General features: G+C 47.6%; 1 protein-coding gene across 2 annotated transcripts in view; it reads right to left on the reverse strand.

The window, feature by feature from the left end:
* Window positions 1-841: 841 nt before the first annotated feature.
* LOC140403994 (dynein axonemal assembly factor 3-like) overlaps window positions 842-19,425 on the reverse strand; it is a 29,735-nt gene continuing 11,151 nt past the window's right edge. For both annotated transcript variants that reach the window (XM_072492319.1, XM_072492320.1), the window contains exons 6-12: window positions 18,051-18,227; window positions 14,623-14,745; window positions 9,960-10,082; window positions 7,934-8,213; window positions 5,762-5,876; window positions 4,554-4,628; window positions 842-2,931 (exon numbers count right to left, since the gene is read on the reverse strand). In XM_072492319.1, coding sequence (XP_072348420.1) covers window positions 2,784-2,931; window positions 4,554-4,628; window positions 5,762-5,876; window positions 7,934-8,213; window positions 9,960-10,082; window positions 14,623-14,745; window positions 18,051-18,227 — 1,041 coding nt within the window. In that variant the 3' untranslated portion in view covers window positions 842-2,783. The remainder of the gene's footprint in view (window positions 2,932-4,553; window positions 4,629-5,761; window positions 5,877-7,933; window positions 8,214-9,959; window positions 10,083-14,622; window positions 14,746-18,050; window positions 18,228-19,425) is intronic.

The following is a 19,425-nucleotide window of genomic DNA, read 5'->3' on the forward strand; positions in this document are numbered from 1 at the left end:
TTTCTTCACAGAATTTACAGTGCAGAAGGAGGCCATTCGGCCCATCGAGTCTGCGCTGGCTCTTGGAAAGAGCACCCTACCGAAGCCCACACCCCCACCCTATCCCCATAACCCCACCCAACACTAAGGGCAATTTTGGACACCAAGGGCAATTTAGCATGGCCAATCCACCTAACCTGCACATCTTTGGACTGTGGGAGGAAACCGGAGCACCCAGAGGAAACCCATGCACACACGGGGAGGACGTGCAGACTCCGCACAGACAGTGACCCAAGCCGGGAATCGAACCTGGGACCCTGGAGCTGTGAAGCAATTGTGCTAACCACTATGCTACCGTGCTGCTCTCTTTCCAATTAAGGGGCAATTTAGCGTGGCCAATCTATCTACCCTGCACATCTTTGGGTTTGTGAAGGTGAGACCCATGCAGATATGAGGAGAATGTGCAAACTTCATACAGACAGTGACCCGGGGCCAGGATCAAACCCGGGTCCTCGGCACGGTGCTGCCCACTGTGCCACCATGCCGCCCTTGGAGGGATGAGTGATGCAGTTGATTTAAATTCCTCATCAATAGAAAACTGTAGGCTGCCGCTTCCCATATCCTTGCCAATCAGTGGCAGAGCTTGCGAGAGGATTTGAATACAGGAGTAAAGATGTTGTGCTTCAATTGTACAGGACCTTGGTTAGACCGCACTTGGAGTATTGTGCACAGTTTTGATCCCCTTACTCAAAAGAAGAACATACTTGCCACAGAGGGAGTGCAGCGGAGGTACACCAGACTAATTCCTGTTTGCAGGGCGGGATGGCACTGTACCATAAGGAGAGATTGAGGAGACTGAACCTGTATTCTCTAGAATTTATAAAAAAAAGCAGGTGATTGCATTGAAACTTACAAAACCCTTTAGGGGCTATACAGGGTAGATGCGGGGTGGGGGTAGAACCAGGGGCACTGCCTAAGAATAAGGGGGAAGTCAAGTAGGACGCAGAAAAAGAGCAATTGTTTCATTCAGAGCTTCGCAAATCTTTGGACTTTTCTATCCGAGAGAGCTGTGAAAGTTCAGTCAAGACAGAGATCAATACATTTCTAGATACTAATGATGACAAGGAATATGGGGATAGCGTGAGGAAAATGGCATTGAGGTAGACTATTAGCTGTGATCAATTTGAATGGCCTACTGCTATGTTCTTAAGACCCGAAGCAGGAGGGAGAAAGGAGAAAAATAATATAGTTTGTTGTTAAAGCAACAGGCAAGGAGGGTTTTAGATTGGATTTGTTTATTGTCACTTGTACTGAGGTACAGTGAAAAGTATTGTTCTGCGTATGGCAACTGCTCGGCCCAAGATCACAAGAAACTGCAGAGTGTGGTGAACTCAGCCCAACGCATCACACAAGCTCGCCACCCTCCCATTGATTCTGTCTACACTTCCCGCTGCCTCAGGCAGGCAGACAGCATTGTCAGAGACCCCTCATACCCAAGCTTTGCCCTCTTCCAGACCCTTCCATCAGGCAGAAGATACAGAAGTCTGAAGACCCGCACATCCAGACATAGGAACAGCTTCTTCCTCACAGCTGGTAAACTCCTCAACGACTCCCCCTCGGAGTGATCTGTTCCCTGTAAGAACACTATTCACGACACCCTATGCTGCTCTTGCTCATGTATTTGCTTTGTTTGGCCCGTGTTTCGCACTGTAACCAATTACTGTTTGTCGATGTACTTTGTTGATTATTCTTTTTGTCTACTGTGTACGTACTGTGTACGTTCCCTTTGCCGCAGAAAAATACATTTCACTGCACTACGGTACATGTGACAATCAATCAATCAGACAGATCATTCCGTACATGAAAAGAAAATACATAGGACAAACATAAAATACACAATGGAGATACATAAACACAGGCATCAGGTGAAGCATACTGAGTGTAGTACTAATCAGCAGAAAAGATTTGTGAAGAGATCAGATCAGTCCATAAGGGGCAGCACAGTGGCACAGTGGTTAGCACTACTGCCTCACGGTGCTGAGGTCCCAGGTTCGATCCTGGCTCTGGGTCACTGTCCGTGTGGAGTTTGTACATTCTCCCCATGCTTGCATGGGTTTCACTCTCACAACCCAAAGATGTGCAGGCTAGGTGATTTGGCTATGCTAAATTGCCCCTTAATTGGAAAAAATGAATTGAGTTCTCTAAAGTTATTAAAAAAAAGATCATAAGAGGGTCGTTTAGGAGTCTGGTAATAGCGGGGGAGAAGCTGTTTTCAAATCTGTTAGTGCGTGTTCTCAGACTTTTGTATCTCCTGCCCGATGGAAGAAGTTGGAAGAGTGAGTTTCAGGAGGTATTTAAAGCAAGATGAAAGGTTGAGGATAGGATGGTGGGTTGGATTTTGGGGGGGGGGATTCATTTCTTGGGACATTTCTGGACACCCAACTTATTCCCAGTGGATTTTGGTTGACACCAGTGGGGAAACCGGGAAGCTTTCAACTGGAATGAAATGTTCTCAGTCACAGCCTGAATTAATCCATTGTCATACAGCGACCAAGATTAGTTTAAAAAACTTAAATCTTGATGTGGAAATTGTAATAAATAATCATTTTCTAACACAGCACCACAAGCTTGAAATGATAGTCCATTTGGCTGGTCCGCTAAGATCTGATGTGCTCCCATTAGAATGTGCCAGTGCCATCACCTCCATTTTTAAAAGCGCCAGGACAATCCGAACGTGACAGCAGAGATGTTTGATGCCTTCGTTTTACTCAGCTAACCTCTGCCCTCACGCTGGATGATCAGAGTTAAGGGTCATTCTTCAGTTCAAATCGCGCAAATGAGTCCTTCTCGTCATCCACATTCCCAAACGGCACAAAGCCTGCCTCCCTTGCCATTTCGGTCACACGGCTGGAAAACTTGGCGATCAGTTCAATCCGCAGATCCAGCATAAACCTGCCAAAAAGAAAAAAAGAGTTTACTTAATTTCACTCCACCTGCTGCCTGAGCAAGCCACAGTCAGAGAGGAACAAAATTGTACCAGCTCCGGTACAGTAAGAACTGTAGACTTAGACTTACTGAGATTTAAGAAATATGATCATAATAAATATGAGGTCTAACATTTGCACTGGTTCTAGTAGGGGTTCACTGCAAACGTTTCTTTTGCTTAAGCCTATATCAGGGCTTCACTAGGGGACGATCAGGTAGCTGGAGCTCATCATGGGCAATCTTGCAAGCCCACCCATTGCAGAATGTGAGCACACTGGCGCCATTTACCCGATTACAGTATGGATATAGAGCAGACCCTACTGTATGATCCCAGCACTTGGAGGTGTGGAGTTTAAGTACCTTTCTTTTTTTTTGAAAATCTTTTTATTGGCTTTTCTCATATTTAAAAAAACATAAATTTAGAGTACCCATTTAATTTTTTCCAATTAAGGGGCAATTTAGCGTCGCCAATCCACCTATTCTGCACATCTTTTGGGTTGTGGGGGCGAGACCCACGCAGACACGGGGAGAATGTGCAAATTCCACACGGACAGTGACCCAGAGCCGGGATTGAACCTGGGACCTCGGCGCCGTCAGGCAGCAGGGCTAACCACTGCCCCACTGTGTTGCCCGTGGCTTTTCTTACATATAAACTGTTTATTTATAAACAGTTGTTGTGTATATACATTACATTTTTCTTGCCTGCGCTAATTTACTTTAGTTTACAGAGAGGTTTGTTTTGTCCTTCATTTAACTAACTCTATGTACATTTTGTTGCCCTCTGGATCGGTCTATGACCCCCCCCCCCCCCCCCCCATTGGCATCAGCACCCTTGTTTTAGTACCATTCTTAAATAACCTTTGACACCAACCCTGCAATAGGGTGATTCTAGCTGAATGAGCAGCAGAAACAGTCTAATGGTCTATGTTGTAGAATGCTTCATTTTGGCTGTTAAGATTCTAGCAGTACCTCAATGTATTAAGTCTTGATCGTGTTTATCTGTAACTATGGGTAAATGGTCGCCAAGGGTGGAGACCACCCATTGACAAATAAATGGGCAATTAGGCCCAGTAAGGAGTCAATTCAAAGCGACTTCATGTGGCCAGTCCACCTTTACAGTTGGTGGGCTTGCCAATTGGACTGGCGGCCTTCCTGTTTTAACTACAACCTCGACCCTGAACGGGACAAAATGCCAGGGCTGAAATTAAATTTAAAAATGGTATCTGGGGTCTGAGGTTTTCTAAATTCTGCTGTCGAGTGTTTGAGAATCTGCTCCCGAGACACAGTTTGCTACATGTTTTCATCAGTTTGTAGAGGTCTGCAGCTCCCTGAGAGAGGTCCACAGCAGCTGTCCACCTTGAGGGAGCCCATTAGAAGCCTCAGCCTGCACCCTCCCTTTTCTTGGCGCCTGCCCTCCTCGATAAAGCTGAGCCTTTCTCAGTGCGTGAATCACGCCAGCTGCCCTTTAATTGGCTAGACAACTGAACGGAACCAAAGCAAGGCTAGAAAGAGGAGAGATATTGAAAAACATGTCCGCCCTCAGTGGAAGGATCGTTTGAGGGAAATATCAGAAGCCACGAAAAACTTACTTTGTTAATTCCACAATTAGAGTTGCTTGTGGTGCAGAAATCTGCTCCAACTCTGGTGTTAGTTGGTGAACCATACTGGGGAATAAATGGAAAATAATTAAAGAAAGGTGCAAAGAACGAAAATACACAAAATAGCACGAATGTGAAACAGGAAGCAGGAGAACAACAGAAAGGAGGCGACAACAAAAGCACAAAATCATTAGATATCAAGACAGAGCAGATGCCACATGAGAAGAGCAGAGGAAGAGCATTGAAGGAAGGTTACAAGGAAGGAAAAGAGAACATTTGGAGGAATTTGGACTGATGGAACTATTAAAACAAAGGTTTTTCCAATACTGAGAAATAGAACACACTGGGCTGGATTTTCACAGAACTAAGTGGGCTCCGGAGGCCTTTAAAAAAGATTGGCGGGACCCAGATGTGGTTGTCCCGACCCTGTCTCTGGATGACTTTGATGTGGTTGGTGAATAGGAGTTTGTCTTTACAACAGATTAACTACTTGAGGGGATTGAAATTTTTTGAATCGGTTTCATGAATGTGAGATTTGTTTTGTCGGATGTTAGAAGTATATTTTTTCATCGCCATGTATCCCCTGAGGCCTGCCCACAGTGGACATTGGGTGAGTGGCTCTAGAGGGTTTATGGGGGCATGGTGGTGGTACGGGAAGTATGAGGTGGCATGGTGTCATGGAGATGTGGGAGGGGGATGTTGAGGACTAGAGAGCCTAACAGCTTCTTATACAACTGGGCTGAAGTCTCGGAAAACTGAGGTAGACCTTCCACCAGTTCTCCTTGGCACTTGCTGGTCTCTCTGTGACCACCTCCAAAGATAGTGCACCCAAGGGCGGCACGGTGGCGCAATGGTTAGCAATGCTGTCTCACGCGCCAAGGACCCGTATTCAATCCCATCCTGGCTCCGGGTCAGTGTCCGTGTGGAGTTTGCACATTCTCCCCATGCCTGGTGGGTCTCACCCCCGTAACCCAAAGATGTGCAGGGTAGGTGAATTGGTCACGCTAAATTGCCCCTTAATTGGAAAAAAAAGAATTGGGTACTTTAAATTTATATTTAAAAAAAAGATAGTGCACCCGTCTACATCATGCTCACACAGCCCCAGAATGAAAATATAGCAGGTAGGGGAGCCCTTTCAAAGAGGATTGATTGACAAAAATCGGGAAATTTCTAGCCAACTAGATGGCGAAAATATTTACCTGCAAGAAAAGTAGATCACATTAAATCGATTATTGTAAATGCTCTTTTTACAAAGCTCTGTCACGCAGCTTACTGGTAGGAAATGAATCTTCACATCAGGCAAAGGGAGGTAATCTGAGGGAGAGAGAGAAAAGAGTTGAGCAACTGGAATTTCTCACATTTACCCAAACGGACAGATGGAAACCAGAGATGCCAGAGAACCCCAGTTGAAACAGTTATAAAAAACAAGCTTTTTGCAAAGATTATGGAAATAAGGCGAGTGTGAATGTTTTAAAAAAAAATATTTTTTATTCTCCTTTTTCACGTTTTCTCCCAAATTTACACCCAACAATAAACAATAATCAGTAACGAATGTAATGTCAATCCCCATATCAATAACAACGATCTCATCCTCCCACCAAACCCCAAACATTAGCCCGCATGTTAACATAAACAAATGACAAAAAGGAATCAGGAATCATCCATAGTCACCATTAACACCATTAATGGTGACTATTGGTGATTCCCCTCCCCCCAACCCTCCTAGCCCCCAACCCTCCTAATGTTCGATGTGATCCAATTCTCGAAAGTGCATAATGAATAACGCCCATGAATTGTAGAACCCCTCTATCCTTCCCCTCAGCTCAAATTTGACCTTTTCAAGCGTTCAGAATTCCCGCCACGCCAGGGCACAGGGTGGAGAGGTTGATCTCCATCCTAACAGGATCCGCCTTGGGGCGATCAAAGAAGCGAAGGCTACAACAACTGCCTCCGCACCCGTTTCCAACCCCGGCTGTTCCGACACCCCGAATATGGCCTCCTGAGGGCCGGGTCCAGTTTCACGTGCATCACTTTAAAGATTACCCTAAACACCTCTTTCCAGTAATCCTCCAGCTTTGGACAGGACCAAAACATATGAACGTGATTAGCGGGCCCCCCGACAACGCTCACACACAATTTCTGCCCCCTCAAAGAGCCGGCTCATCCTCGCCCTTGTAAGATGCGCTCTATACACCACCTTCAGCTGTATCAGCCCCAACCTCGCACACGAGGTGGAGGCGTTCACCCTCCGGAGCACCTCACACCAGAACCCCTCCTTCATACCCTCTCCAAACTCTTCCTCCCACTTTGCCTTGATCCCTTCTAGCAGCGCCTTCTCCTCCTCCAAAATAGCCCCGTAAACCGCCGATACTACCCCCTTCTCCCCTGTCGTCTGCACCTCCTCCAACAATGTGGAAGCCGGCTCTACTGGGAAGCTCTGTATTTCTTTTCTGGCAAAGTCTTGCACCTGCATGTATCTAAATATCTCTCCCATACTTCGCTCCCAGCTCCTTTAATCTCACAAAACGACCCCCAAGAAATAAATCTTTTAGTATCCTAATTCCTTCCTCCTCCCATCTCCGAAAATTTCCATCCAACTTCCCTAGCTCAAATCTATGGTTCCCCCGAATCGGAGCGAGTGTGAATGTTGATATCATTTTTGTTTAAATGAATTTAGAGTACCCAATTGTTTTTTCCAATTGAGGGGCAATTTAGCATGGCCAATCCACCTACCCCGCACACCTTTGGGTTGTGGGGATGAAACCCACGCAGATACGGGGAGAATATGCAAGCTCCACACGGACAGTGACCCGGAGCCGGGATCGAACCTGGGTCCTCAGCAGCGTGATGCAGCAGTTCTAGCCACTGCGCCACCGTGCTGCCCTCTGATGAATGTTGATATGAATTTACAGTAAGTAGGGAAGTGCTGGATTCCAGGATCAGTATAACAAAGTCATGGGGGTAAAACGTGTTTTTGGTACTGTTCCTCACTGATGCCTTGAATATCTCATATCGATATATCTAATGAAAGTCAACAGATAAAGAATCTTGTGCTGGATTCTCCGTCGGTGAGATCGTCCACTTCGCCGGCAGCGCACTCTCGCCCACAGGCTTCCCGACAGCGTGGGGGTGCCCACAATGGGAAACCCCATTGGCCGGCTGGCGGGACGGAGAATCCCGCTGCTGGCGGGGGCGCGGCGTGCCAGAAAATGGGTCTGGCGGGATGGAGAATCACGCCCTTTATCTTTTGTTAACCCGTTTAATTTACAACTTTTGTAAATCATAGCCAACAATTAGTTATTGATAGGAACATACCACTGGATAAATGTTCTGTGTTTGATCCGCTTGCCTGAGCTTTTCTGTAAACATACCATTTTCAGCTGTACAGCTGCCTCCACCAGACCCGCTGTTATCCATTTCATTGTTTTGCTTCACCGGTCCTGCCTCCAACACAATCCCCGGCTGTTGACTTGTATGAGTCGATTCGTCCTTTTTGTTTGAAGAGTCATTCTCCGTCTCACCTTCCTCTTCTTCTTCTGTAATCTCACTCAAGGTGGCCTGTTCTGTTGGTTGCAGCAGTGCATATCTCTCCTTAGCAACCAGCTCGTGGAGCAGGGCTGTTATGTTATACTGCGAGATATCCTGTGCTGTCTGTAGAAGAGAAACATGATCAAGTATTTTTGTGTATATGCACTAAATCCTGAAATGATAAAATTCAACGACGTCTCAATCAGTTTCTAATGGGCACAGGCCTAGGGCACAAACCTGCTCTTAATTTTGCACTCTCATTAAGATAGGGGGCACATTGGCTTCTGGGAAATAAAGATAATAATCTTTATTAGTGTCATAAGTAGGTGTACATTAACACTGCAATGACGTTACTATCCCCTAGTCGTCACACTCCGGCGCCTGTTTGGGTACACAGAGGGAGAATTCAGAATGTCCAATTCACCTAACCAGCACATCTTTCGGGACTTCTGGGAGAAAACTGGAGCACCCGGAGGAAACCCTCGCAGACACGGGGAGACCGTGCAGACTCCGCACAGACAGTGACCCAAGCCGGGAATCGAACCTGGGTCCCTGGCGCTGTGAAGCAGCAGTGCTAAACACTGAGCTACCGTGCCTGATTTGTAAACACTTGGATACCATGTGCAGACCAGAATCCTTCACTCTCTAGGGGATGGTAAGGGGCCCATGAGGAGACAGAAGACTACATCTGAGTTAGACAGAGAAGGAGTGTGGAGTTGGGAATTTGGTGTACAGGGTACTCCATCTGATACCCTCTTTTATCAGTCTCCAGTAGTTGAAACAAGAGAAGGAGCTGGTTGGTAAGTCTACTTTACTTTCTAATCTCCAGAATCGTGCAGAATGTGCTCCGAGATACTGGAGGTGTCATCAGCTGCAGAAACATGAGCTCTAGGTTTTGGAACTGGAGTGACAGCTGGAGTCACTGTAGCACATCCGCGATACTGAGAACCATAGCACAATAGCACGTTTTGGGAGGTGGTCACACCACAGGTTCAGAGTGTGCAGGCATGGAGGGGATGTGTGACCACCAGAAAATCTAGGAGAACCAGACAGGTAGTGCAGGAGTTCTCAGTCTACCTCACTCACAAATTGTTTTCCATTTTGGATGCCAGTGAGGGCAATCTTTCCTCAGGGAAATGCAGCAAGAGCCAGGTTCGGGTACCACGGGTGGCTCAGCTGTTTGGATGGGAAGGAAGAAGAGTGGAAGAAGATGAGGGGATTCAATAGTTACGGGAACAGACAGGCGTTTCTGCGGCCACAGACGTAACCCCAGGATGGTACATTGCCCTTCCAGCGTCAAGGATATCACAGAGCTGCTGCAGGATATTCTTAAGGGGGAGGGTGAACAGCTGGAGCTTGTGGTTCTCATTGGCATCAATGACATAGATCGAAAGATGGATCAGGTCCCGTATTCGGGTTTTAGGTTGTGGTCTATATTAATGGTATGGACATTGAGGAGGACAGCTGTGGACTGCAGGAAGATATCAATGGGCTGGTCAGGTGGTCTGAAAAGTGGCAAATGGAATTCAACCCACAGAAGAGTGAAGTGATGCGTTTGAGGAGGTCAAACAAGGCAAAGGATTGCACAATAAATGGGAGGGGTAGAGGAAGTGAGGGACCTTGGAGTGAATGTCCAGGACAGGTTGATAAAGTGGTTAAGAAGGAATATAGGAATATGGAATCCTTTCACGTATCAGTTGAGGCATGAAATATAAAAGCAGGAAGTTATGCTGAAACTATACAAAACATTAATTTGGTCACAACATGAGTACTGTATGCAGTTCTGATCCACCTCATTTCAGAAAGGATGTAATTGCGTTATCGTAAACATACTGTCTTAATGACAGTAAAATAGAATTGATTTGGCACCTTTATATGGACGCCATTTGCTGTTTTTAGCAAGGATTGTTCTTCAGTTTCAATTCCAAATGCAATGTACGGACTTGTGACAATATCTCCCCAGTAACCACGAGAAGGAACCTTCTCCCCTTTCTGTAGGAAAAAAGTGCAATATTCATAAGGAATTTAGAGAAATTAATTTCTGCTAACAATACACACGATTAAAAATAACATCATGTTACCTACTTCCTGCAATTGTGTCTCTCTGCTTGTTTCTCACTCGATAATTTTGACTGTCTTTTCACTCTTCCAAATAGTTATCTTACTATTTATTCTCGTAATCTGTTTATAATGTCAGATTTTTTTCCCCTTCGGAGTCTTCCGTTAAATTGGCTTTATCTTTTTTCTGTACGATTTCAGTCTCTGTCTGCCTCGTGGTCTTTGCCACCTTTCATGTATAACTCTTGTTCGGAAAACAAAGGTAGCTTTAAGGGATTTATATTTGTATTGGTAAACATTAGACATAAGATATAGTTTTAAGTCGATTTAATTTAATGCTTCTGTGGAGGGAAGGGTAAAACTCATAGTTAAATTCATGCTGGGCAAAGATGTTTGAGTGTGGGAATTGGTTCAATTCAAATTGTGCTTCTATTGTGCTTTGAGGGGGTTACGGCGTGAAGAATAAATAAAGGCTGGCAGAAGTAGCAGTTGTTGCTTAGCAACTGTAGGCATTTTAAGGTAGAAATGGCCTTTGAGTTGAATTTGTTTGGAGTTGAAGAGGTAACCGGGGAGTGAACATCGCTCAACTCTGCCGGGAGAAGAAAGACTGGACAGGACAAACAAGCTGCAAAGAGATGGACTTCCCAAAGAAGCAGATACAGTCCAGATAACCAGGGAATTGGGACAGAAAGAGTGTCTTAAGAAGACTGAAGTCAAGAGAACAGCAGCCAAGGTATTTTTAAGGAAATTTCAAGGGAGAAGCAAACAAAGTGTGGTGAGTGAAAGAGACACCTGAAGTAACAAGAGCTAAAGTAGGAAAGCAAAGCTTAATGCCATTTTAATAGAGTTTGGGAATCGATAGTTAAAGGTATTGTGAAAGTTTGTACAGCAGTCAAGACAAAGAAATCCTGAAGGGGAAGTGGTAAAACCTGGATGCTGGATTCTTTGTTAAAAGTGGAGTCGAAGCTTTGTTTAAAAGATGTGGAGATGCCGGTGTTGGACTGGGGTGAGCACAGTACGAAGTCTTACAACACCAGGTTAAAGTCCAACAGGTTTGTTTCGATGTCACTAGCTTTCGGAGCGCTGCTCCTTCCTCAGGTGAATGAAGAGGTCTGTGCCAGAAACACATATATAGACAAATTCAAAGATGCCAAACAATGCTTGGAATGCGAGCATTAGCAGGTGATTAAATCTTTACAGATCCAGAGATGGGGTAACCCCAGGTTAAAGAGGTGTGAATTGTCTCAAGCCAGGACAGTTGGTAGGATTTCGCAGGCCAGATGGTGGGGGATGAATGTAATGTGACATGAATCCCAGGTCCCGGTTGAGGCCGCACTCATGTGTGCGGAACTTGGCTATAAGTTTCTGCTCGGCGATTCTGCGTTGTCGCGGGTCCTGAAGGCCGCCTTGGAGAACGCTTACCCGGAGATCAGAGGCTGAATGCCCTTGACTGCTGAAGTGTTCCCCGACTGGAAGGGAACATTCCTGCCTGGTGATTGTTGCGCGATGTCCGTTCATTCGTTGTCGCAGCGTCTGCATGGTCTCGCCAATGTACCACGCTTCGGGACATCCTTTCCTGCAGCGTATGAGGTAGACAACGTTGGCCGAGTCGCTCGAGTATGTACCGCGTACCTGGTGGGTGGTGTTCTCACGTGTAATAGTGGTATCCATGTCGATGATCTGGCACGTCTTGCAGAGATTGCCATGACAGGGTTGTGTGGTGTCGTGGTCACTGTTCTGAAGACTGGGTAGTTTGCTGCAAACAATGGTTCGTTTGAGGTTGCGCGGTTGTTTGAAGGCAAGTAGTGGGGGTGTGGGGATGACCGTGGCAAGATGTTCATCGTCATCAATGACGTGTTGAAGGCTGTGAAGAAGATGACGTAGTTTCTCCGCTCCGGGGAAGTACTGGACGACGAAGGGTATTCTGTCGGTTGTGTCCCATGTTTGTCTTCTGAGGAGGTCGGTCCGGTTTTTCGCTGTGGCGCGTTGGAACTGTCGATCGATGAGTCGAGTGCCATATCCCGTTCGTACGAGGGCATCTTTCAACGTCTGTAGATGTCTGTTACGCTCCTCCTCGTCTGAGCAGATCCTGCGACAACGCAGAATCGCCGAGCAGAAACTTATAGCCAAGTTCCGCACACATGAGTGCGGCCTCAACCGGGACCTGGGATTCATGTCACATTACATTCATCCCCCACCATCCCCCACCATCTGGCCTGCGAAATCCTACCAACTGTCCTGGCTTGAGACAATTCACACCTCTTTAACCTGGGGTTACCCCATCTCTGGATCTGTAAAGATTTAATCACCTGCTAATGCTCGCATTCCAAGCATTGTTTGGCATCTTTGAATTTGTCTATATATGTGTTTCTGGAACAGACCTCTTCATTCACCTGAGGAAGGAGCAGCGCTCCGAAAGCTAGTGACATCGAAACAAACCTGTTGGACTTTAACCTGGTGTTGTAAGACTTCGTACTGTTGTTTAAAAGAGTAATTCTGAAAACCTGGACTGGATTTCGGAATGCAAACCACTGATGGAAAGCAATGTTGGGAGTGGAGTTTGGAAACTCTCCTGTGACAATCATATGGGGGGGATTTTGAGGAGACGCACACAGACATTTACTTGGGTTCAGATGGAGAGTATATTCGACCACAGTCAGTCTGTGTGCTTAAAGGGACTTTGTGTTACTGAGACCATTGTAGCTTTAGATATATTTTGTAATTCGCATTAACCTTAAAATCTGTGTGCATCTGTGAAGCAAAGGGCAAAGTAAAGGAATATTGTATCATAATCCAACTTTTTATGTTTAAAAAATGTTTTTTTTCTTGTTGTTAAATCTAATTAGCGGTCCTGTCACACACACACGCACAAGCACAAGCACACACCACACGCACACACACGTTGTGCATTAGCAAGTCAGCGAAATGGAAGGGAAATGCAACACTTGATCCCTTCCTTCAAGAGCTTGCAACATGAAAGTAAATGGAAAATCTGATCACATGAAAGTAAATACTTAGGGAGTTGGCCCAAAAGTACTACTGACCCAACTCTTTCAGGTCAATTTATCTGAATTGCTACTTTCTTGTCTAAAAGCCATGGGAAGATGAAAGGACATTGCTTCGCCACAAATACCAGTAAAAACTAGCCCGTCATCTAAAAGTTACTGATATATCCTTTCTGTTTCTACCTACATATATACAAATTATACAAAACAGACCATTGACTTATACCAATATGGAGAACGTTATAATGCAGGGGAGGCAGTGGTGCAGTGGTATTGTCACCGGACTAGTAATCCAGAGACCCAGGGTAATTTTCTGGGGACCCGGGATCAAGTCCTACCATGGCAGATGGTGAAATTTGAATTCAATAGAAATCTAGGGGGCGATTCTCCGCGGCGCGGACCAAGTGCCCGCGCCATCGTGAATGTCGTTGCGTTTCACTACGGCGCGAATAGGGCCCGGGCACGACCTATTCTGGCCCACACAGGGGGCCAGCACGGCGCTGGAGTGGTTCACGCCACTCCAGCGTCCTTACGCGGCGCCAACCGGCGCATGCGCAGTTGGGGCAGGCCAATCCTGTGCATGCGCTGTTGGGCCGCGCCATCCTGCGCAGGGAACGTCTTATGCACGCCGGCCCCTCACCAACATGGCGCCTGTGTTTTGGGGTCGCGCGCGGAAGGAGGTAGGCCCGGGGGGGGGGGGGGGGGGGGGGGGGAGGCCGGCCCGACGATCGGTGGGCCCCGATCGTGGGCTGGACCCCATCGGAGGCCACCCCGGTGAAGGAGCCCCCCCCCCCCCCCCCCCCCCCCCCCCCCCACAGGCTGCCCCCGCAGAGTTCCCGCCGACAGCGACCAGGGGTGGACGGCGGCGGCGGGAACCTGTCTTGTCGTAGCGGCCGCTCGGCCCATCTGGGCCGGAGAATTGCCGCTCGCCGGTTCTCCGAGCGGCCCGGTGCGAATCGCGCGCCGCTGGTTTCCGGGGGGGGGGGGGGGGGGAGAGAATCGCGTGCGGGGGTCGGGGCGGCGTGGCGCAATTCGTGCGGCGCTCAGGCGATTCTCCCTCCCGGTATGGGGGGGGGGGGGGGGGAGGATCGCGCCCGTAAAATCAAAAGTCTAATGATGTTGATTGTCGTAAAAACCCATTGGGTTCACTAATTCCCCTTCAGGGGTGGGCAGCAAGGTGGCACAGTGGTTAGCATGGCTGCCTCACAGCCGAGGAGGACCTGGGTTCGATCCTGGCCCAGGATCATTGTCCGTGTGGAGTTTGCATATTTGCCCATGTCTGCACGAGTGGATTGGCCATGTTAAATTGCCCCTTTATTGGAAAAAGTTAAAAACAAATTGAAAAACTAACCTTCCCCTCCAAAATGGCCAGCAAATCACTCAGTTCAAGAGCAATTAGGCATGGGCAATACATGCTGGCCTTGTCAGCCCACATCCCCTGGATAAATAAATAAAAAACTTGAACTTACGTAATTCAAAAGCAGCCCAGAAGCCAGTGATTTGTTTGAAACGTCATATAATCCCTCACGAACCTCAAATGCCAAGCCTTTCTCTCTCCACTGATAGTATTGTCGATTGTTTATTACACGAGCCTATGTCAGGACAAAATTATGAACAATCTAAATATGGACAGCACAGCAGTGATCATTTATGACTCATTTCTGATAAAATGAAAGAAAAGCCTTGTGAGGGCGGAAGCTTCCAAAAAGGTCACGAACATAGAGGAAGTTAAGATGTGGAGATGCCGGCGTTGGACTGGGGTGGGCACAGTAAGAAGTTTTACAATACCAGGTTAAAGTCCAAAAGGTTTGTTTCAAATCACTAGCTTTAGGAGCACAGCTCCTTCATCAGGTGAGTGAGTTGTAGAGTAAGTTGTAACGGAAATATAAAAATGAGGATAAAATCTATTATTTGAGAGGAGAAACTCATAAATGTCTGTGCGCCCTGAACAAATTATTCCCCAGCTTATGCTTTACCTTGAAAACTACACTAGGGGTGCGATTTAATGGCCGCGTTGCGCTTAAGTGAGAGCGCGATGAGGCCATTAGATCGCGGGAGAGGCCAAAAATGAAAACTACGCCGGGTGCCGATTTGTTTGTGATCTAACCGGTCTACTCTTGTTGGCCAAATCAGGAAACTGCCATAGCGTGGCGAGAAACCAATAGTCACCACTTACGGCCAATCTCCATATAATTAGCAGGAGCACCCCCCTATCTCACGGCCCTCCCATGATCAAACCGCCTCCCCAGAAAGTGGTCACACGGGCGCCGCTTAGTACATCTCTTTTAAAATGTGAAGCTGGAAGCAGGGTTGCTGTGGGTACCCGAGGAGGTGAGTAGCCACCTTTGCTCCCGGGCAATGAGCCCGGGGGGGCATTGGGGTTGCTGTCTTGGTGCTCGGATGTGGGGGTGAGGGGGCCCCCAGGGGGCTGGTCTCATTCGGGGTTTCCTGCCATCGGTGGTGGGGGAGGGTGTGTGGGGAGGGATGCGTGTCTCAGCGCCTGTGGGTCTGCCATGGGGATTGCATGTTCCCATTCCGGGGGCAACCCAAGCCCCTGCTTGACTGCCCCACCGACCACCCATAACTCCCACTGATCGTGGAGGCCTCTGGCCGCCCGGCTGAAGTGTGGGGTCTGGTGAGCAGGGGCCCCATGCTGCAAGGCATGTCGGATGGCAGGTGTGTGTGTGTGGGGGGGGGGGCGCATTGGTAGAATGGAGATTCCTGGGGTGGAAGACACTGTTGGTTATCAGTGTCACACCTCTCCAGTTCCATACAGATATTACACGGATTGGATGGTATCTTGGACCCTGTATAAGCTGTCCTCGCAGTGTTGCTGGCAGGCCAGACGCCGGAGAAGGTGTCAGCAGCAGATGATGGACAGCGTGTGCTGCAGGAGACTCCGCCTTAACGAGAGAATATTGCGGCATCTGTGCCATGTCCTTGCGGACTTGGTACCATGTGGAGGAGGAGGATATCCGCTACCGGTGGCCGTCAAGGGCCCTGGACCTCTATGGGCCTCAGGATCATTCCAGGGCTCAAACGGGGACGTGTGTGGCATCTCACAAGCGACAGCTCAGAAGTGCATCCGTGCGGTTTTGGATGCCCTTATTGCCTCGGCAGCGAACGATATAAACTTTGATATGACCAGGCTCAACAGGATGCCCCAGGCAACCAGGAATCACTACCATCACCAGAGTGCCCCAGGTCCAGGGGGTAGTGGATGGCACGCATGTCACCTTGTGCTCACTGGGCTGTCTGGGAGTGCCCTACATCAACAGGAAGAGGTTCCACTGAACGTCCAGCTCATGTGCGACTACCATATGTGGCTCCCCACGCACCCCAGAGTATGCACGGCAGCTACATCCTAGGGCATGTCAGACATCATCGGCCTCTTCAAAGACCACCCCAGCATGGCCGTTTGGCTCTTGGGGGATAAGGGGACCTGGCTAATGATGCCAGTAGGGAGGCTGGTGACCGATGCAGACACCAGATACAACGAGGCTCATGCAGCCATCCGGGCAGTCCTTGAGCAGTGTATCGGACTTCACAAAATGCCGTTCCGATACCTCGACCGCTCTGGTGGTGCACTGTAGTACACCCCCTGGTGTGTTGTCCGCTTTGTGGTGATCTGCTGTGCCCTCCACAGCCTGCCGCATGAGGAGAACATGTGGCCACCTATGAGGAAGAGGAGGAGGAGCAGGCACCAGACCAGTTGGGGTAGGAGGATGAGTCTGGGGAGGACCCGTAGGACCAGCCAGAGGATAGACAGGCAGCAGGGGCGAGGGGCTGCAAACTCGGAGGGCCAGGGAGGCCCTCACCCTCGTCCGCTTCACATAGGACGTGGCTTCGTCCGTCATTCCCCCTCTCCCCCCCCACCTCCCATCCCCCCATCCCTCAGCCTTTCTCCTCCCACCCTCCCTTCCTCTACCCCCCCACCCTGTTTCACCCTCCCAAGCTCTGTGTAACATTAATCCAGTACGATGGGACTGTATCGGCACTGTCAGCAGGTCACTGCCGAGAGCAGGAGTTGATGATAATCAGCTGAGCGCTGGTGCTCCTCAATCTATGCCATAGTCTGACTCCTGCCTGTCCGCTGAGTGCTCGTTCACACCAATCGCCTACACGTAGTGTGCCTGGCAAGGGGTGGGGGTGTGTGTGCCCTGGATGCACCAGAGGTGGGGGCAGCCTGCTGCCTACCGCGTCCGGTGGCCTTCGATACCTTGGGGCCCTGGGGCCAGAGGGCCCCAGCCCACTTGCCAGCGGCACATGCCCCGCCGTGCCATCCTGTTACTATGCTGATTTCCAAATTGCCCTAAATCATCAATGTCATAATTATGATCGGGGCGGCACGATGGCACAGTGTTCAGCACTGCTGCCACACGGCACCAAGGTCCCAGGTTCGGTCTCGGCCCCGGGTCACTGTCCGAGTGGAGTTTGCACATTCTCCCCGAGTCTGTGTGGGTCTCACCTCCACTATCCAAAGATGTGCAGGTTAGGTGGCTAGACAACACTAAATTGCCCTTTAATTGAAAAAAAAAAGAATTGGGTACTCCAAATTTATATTTTAAAAAATGTCATGATTATGATTATCCAAATTCATTTAAATAAATAGATCAGTAGGCTTGCTGTAATGATTAATTTACACTAACACCCAAAAAACTTCTGACATTTTAATTCAGAAAGTATTTTGGCAATCATGCATTATCAACCTGCTGAAGCTCAAAATTCCTCTTTTTAAACATTAAAGTTTGATTTAAACCCAGGTCTTAAGCATCTATAGTTTATTCTATCAAAGCCAATGAGAGAATTTTATGTCTTTTCAGAACCAAATTCCTTGGCTGCTTTGACACATGATAAACGGTGCTGCACTGCCCACCCAGCAAGCTTGAATACTTACCCCTCGATCATACAGTTTCATATGCAAGTCCCAGTCATAGGCTCCTTGCTTGGAGTCGTATCGGTTGCCCAAGTATTGCCTGTTTCGTAAATCCCACATCCGACTGATCTGAAAAACCTTTGGATCAGGATTCCTCCAGAATTTAAAAATTGCTTCCAACTGATCTCTCTCTTTAAACTGCAAAAAGGTGCAAGAGAGAATCTTAACATTTCAAATCAACTTCTTACAGGAATTCACACATTTTGGAATGGACTTGTTGAACAGCCTTTATACCACAGCATCAAACTTCAATGATCTCATTTAAAGGTTCATTTAGCACATTACTCCCGAGGTACTCCTGCCGCTGGAAGCCAGGACAATATGCAACCAGTGACTCCCTGGGTGACCGAGAGTGAAATCTTTATTGTACGTGATGCTCAAGCTTGTGAGCGTTGAATCCAAAGGACATAAAGTATTGATTCTAAAGAGGACTGGTACCACTGGGGAGAGCAACAGAACGTACTGATTTAGTGTAAACGAAACCATTAACCATGGGGTCTAATTTGGGAGTTTCCTCAAAAGCCCCGGAGAGCTGGTCATGAAAGAGAAAGGGAGAGAGAGAGAGAGAAAACCAAACACTGTTGGCTGTAGTGACACGAAAAGTCTGCTTCGGAGACAGTTGTACATTTAAATTTATGTGTACACCGCAATCTGTTTCCGATCGTTGCCAAATATAAAAATATTGTACATCAAAGTGTCATGCGAGTGTCCCTTTAAGAAAGGTTTTATTTGACCCCATGGCCTGTAGCATGGCTTCAATGATGTCATTTATGGATGAAGCTGGGCTGTGGCTGTCAGGTGTGAGGGGGGTTTAGTGTTTTGGTTTCATTTTTGGTTTATTCTTTGGGACTGCAGGAATTTTCCCAGTTTTCTCTGTTTTTATTTTAAAGCTGTTCCAGGGAACTGAAAGCACATTGGGTGTGGAAACTGCCTTGGGAACTTTAAAGATAGAGTTGCTTTCCGGAAGGAATTTTGAATCTGCTGGTTGGAGGCTGGATCTCAGGGAAAGGACCAGTCCCATTCAAGTGAGATTACGATGCGGTGGGCCACGCCCTTGAAAGGGGTTTTGGTTTATTGGATTTTATATTGTTGCTAACGTTTGGTTGGCTCTTAATTCGTAATTTGCTCTGTTTCTTTAACCTTTGCTCTAGAGTCGCCAGGTATCTTTATGATACCGCCACGAGGTTCAAATTCAAGTAATGATCAATAACTTAACACACCAATTAGTAAGATTCAAATCAAAACACATTTATTATACACAGTAAATCACTACTCATGCATAAACTCTACTTTCTAGGCTATTCCTATCACTAAAAGGCCTATACTTAGCTTCGGA

The sequence above is a fragment of the Scyliorhinus torazame genome, chromosome 29, assembly GCF_047496885.1.
Source record: "Scyliorhinus torazame isolate Kashiwa2021f chromosome 29, sScyTor2.1, whole genome shotgun sequence".
Lineage (NCBI taxonomy): Eukaryota > Metazoa > Chordata > Chondrichthyes > Carcharhiniformes > Scyliorhinidae > Scyliorhinus > Scyliorhinus torazame.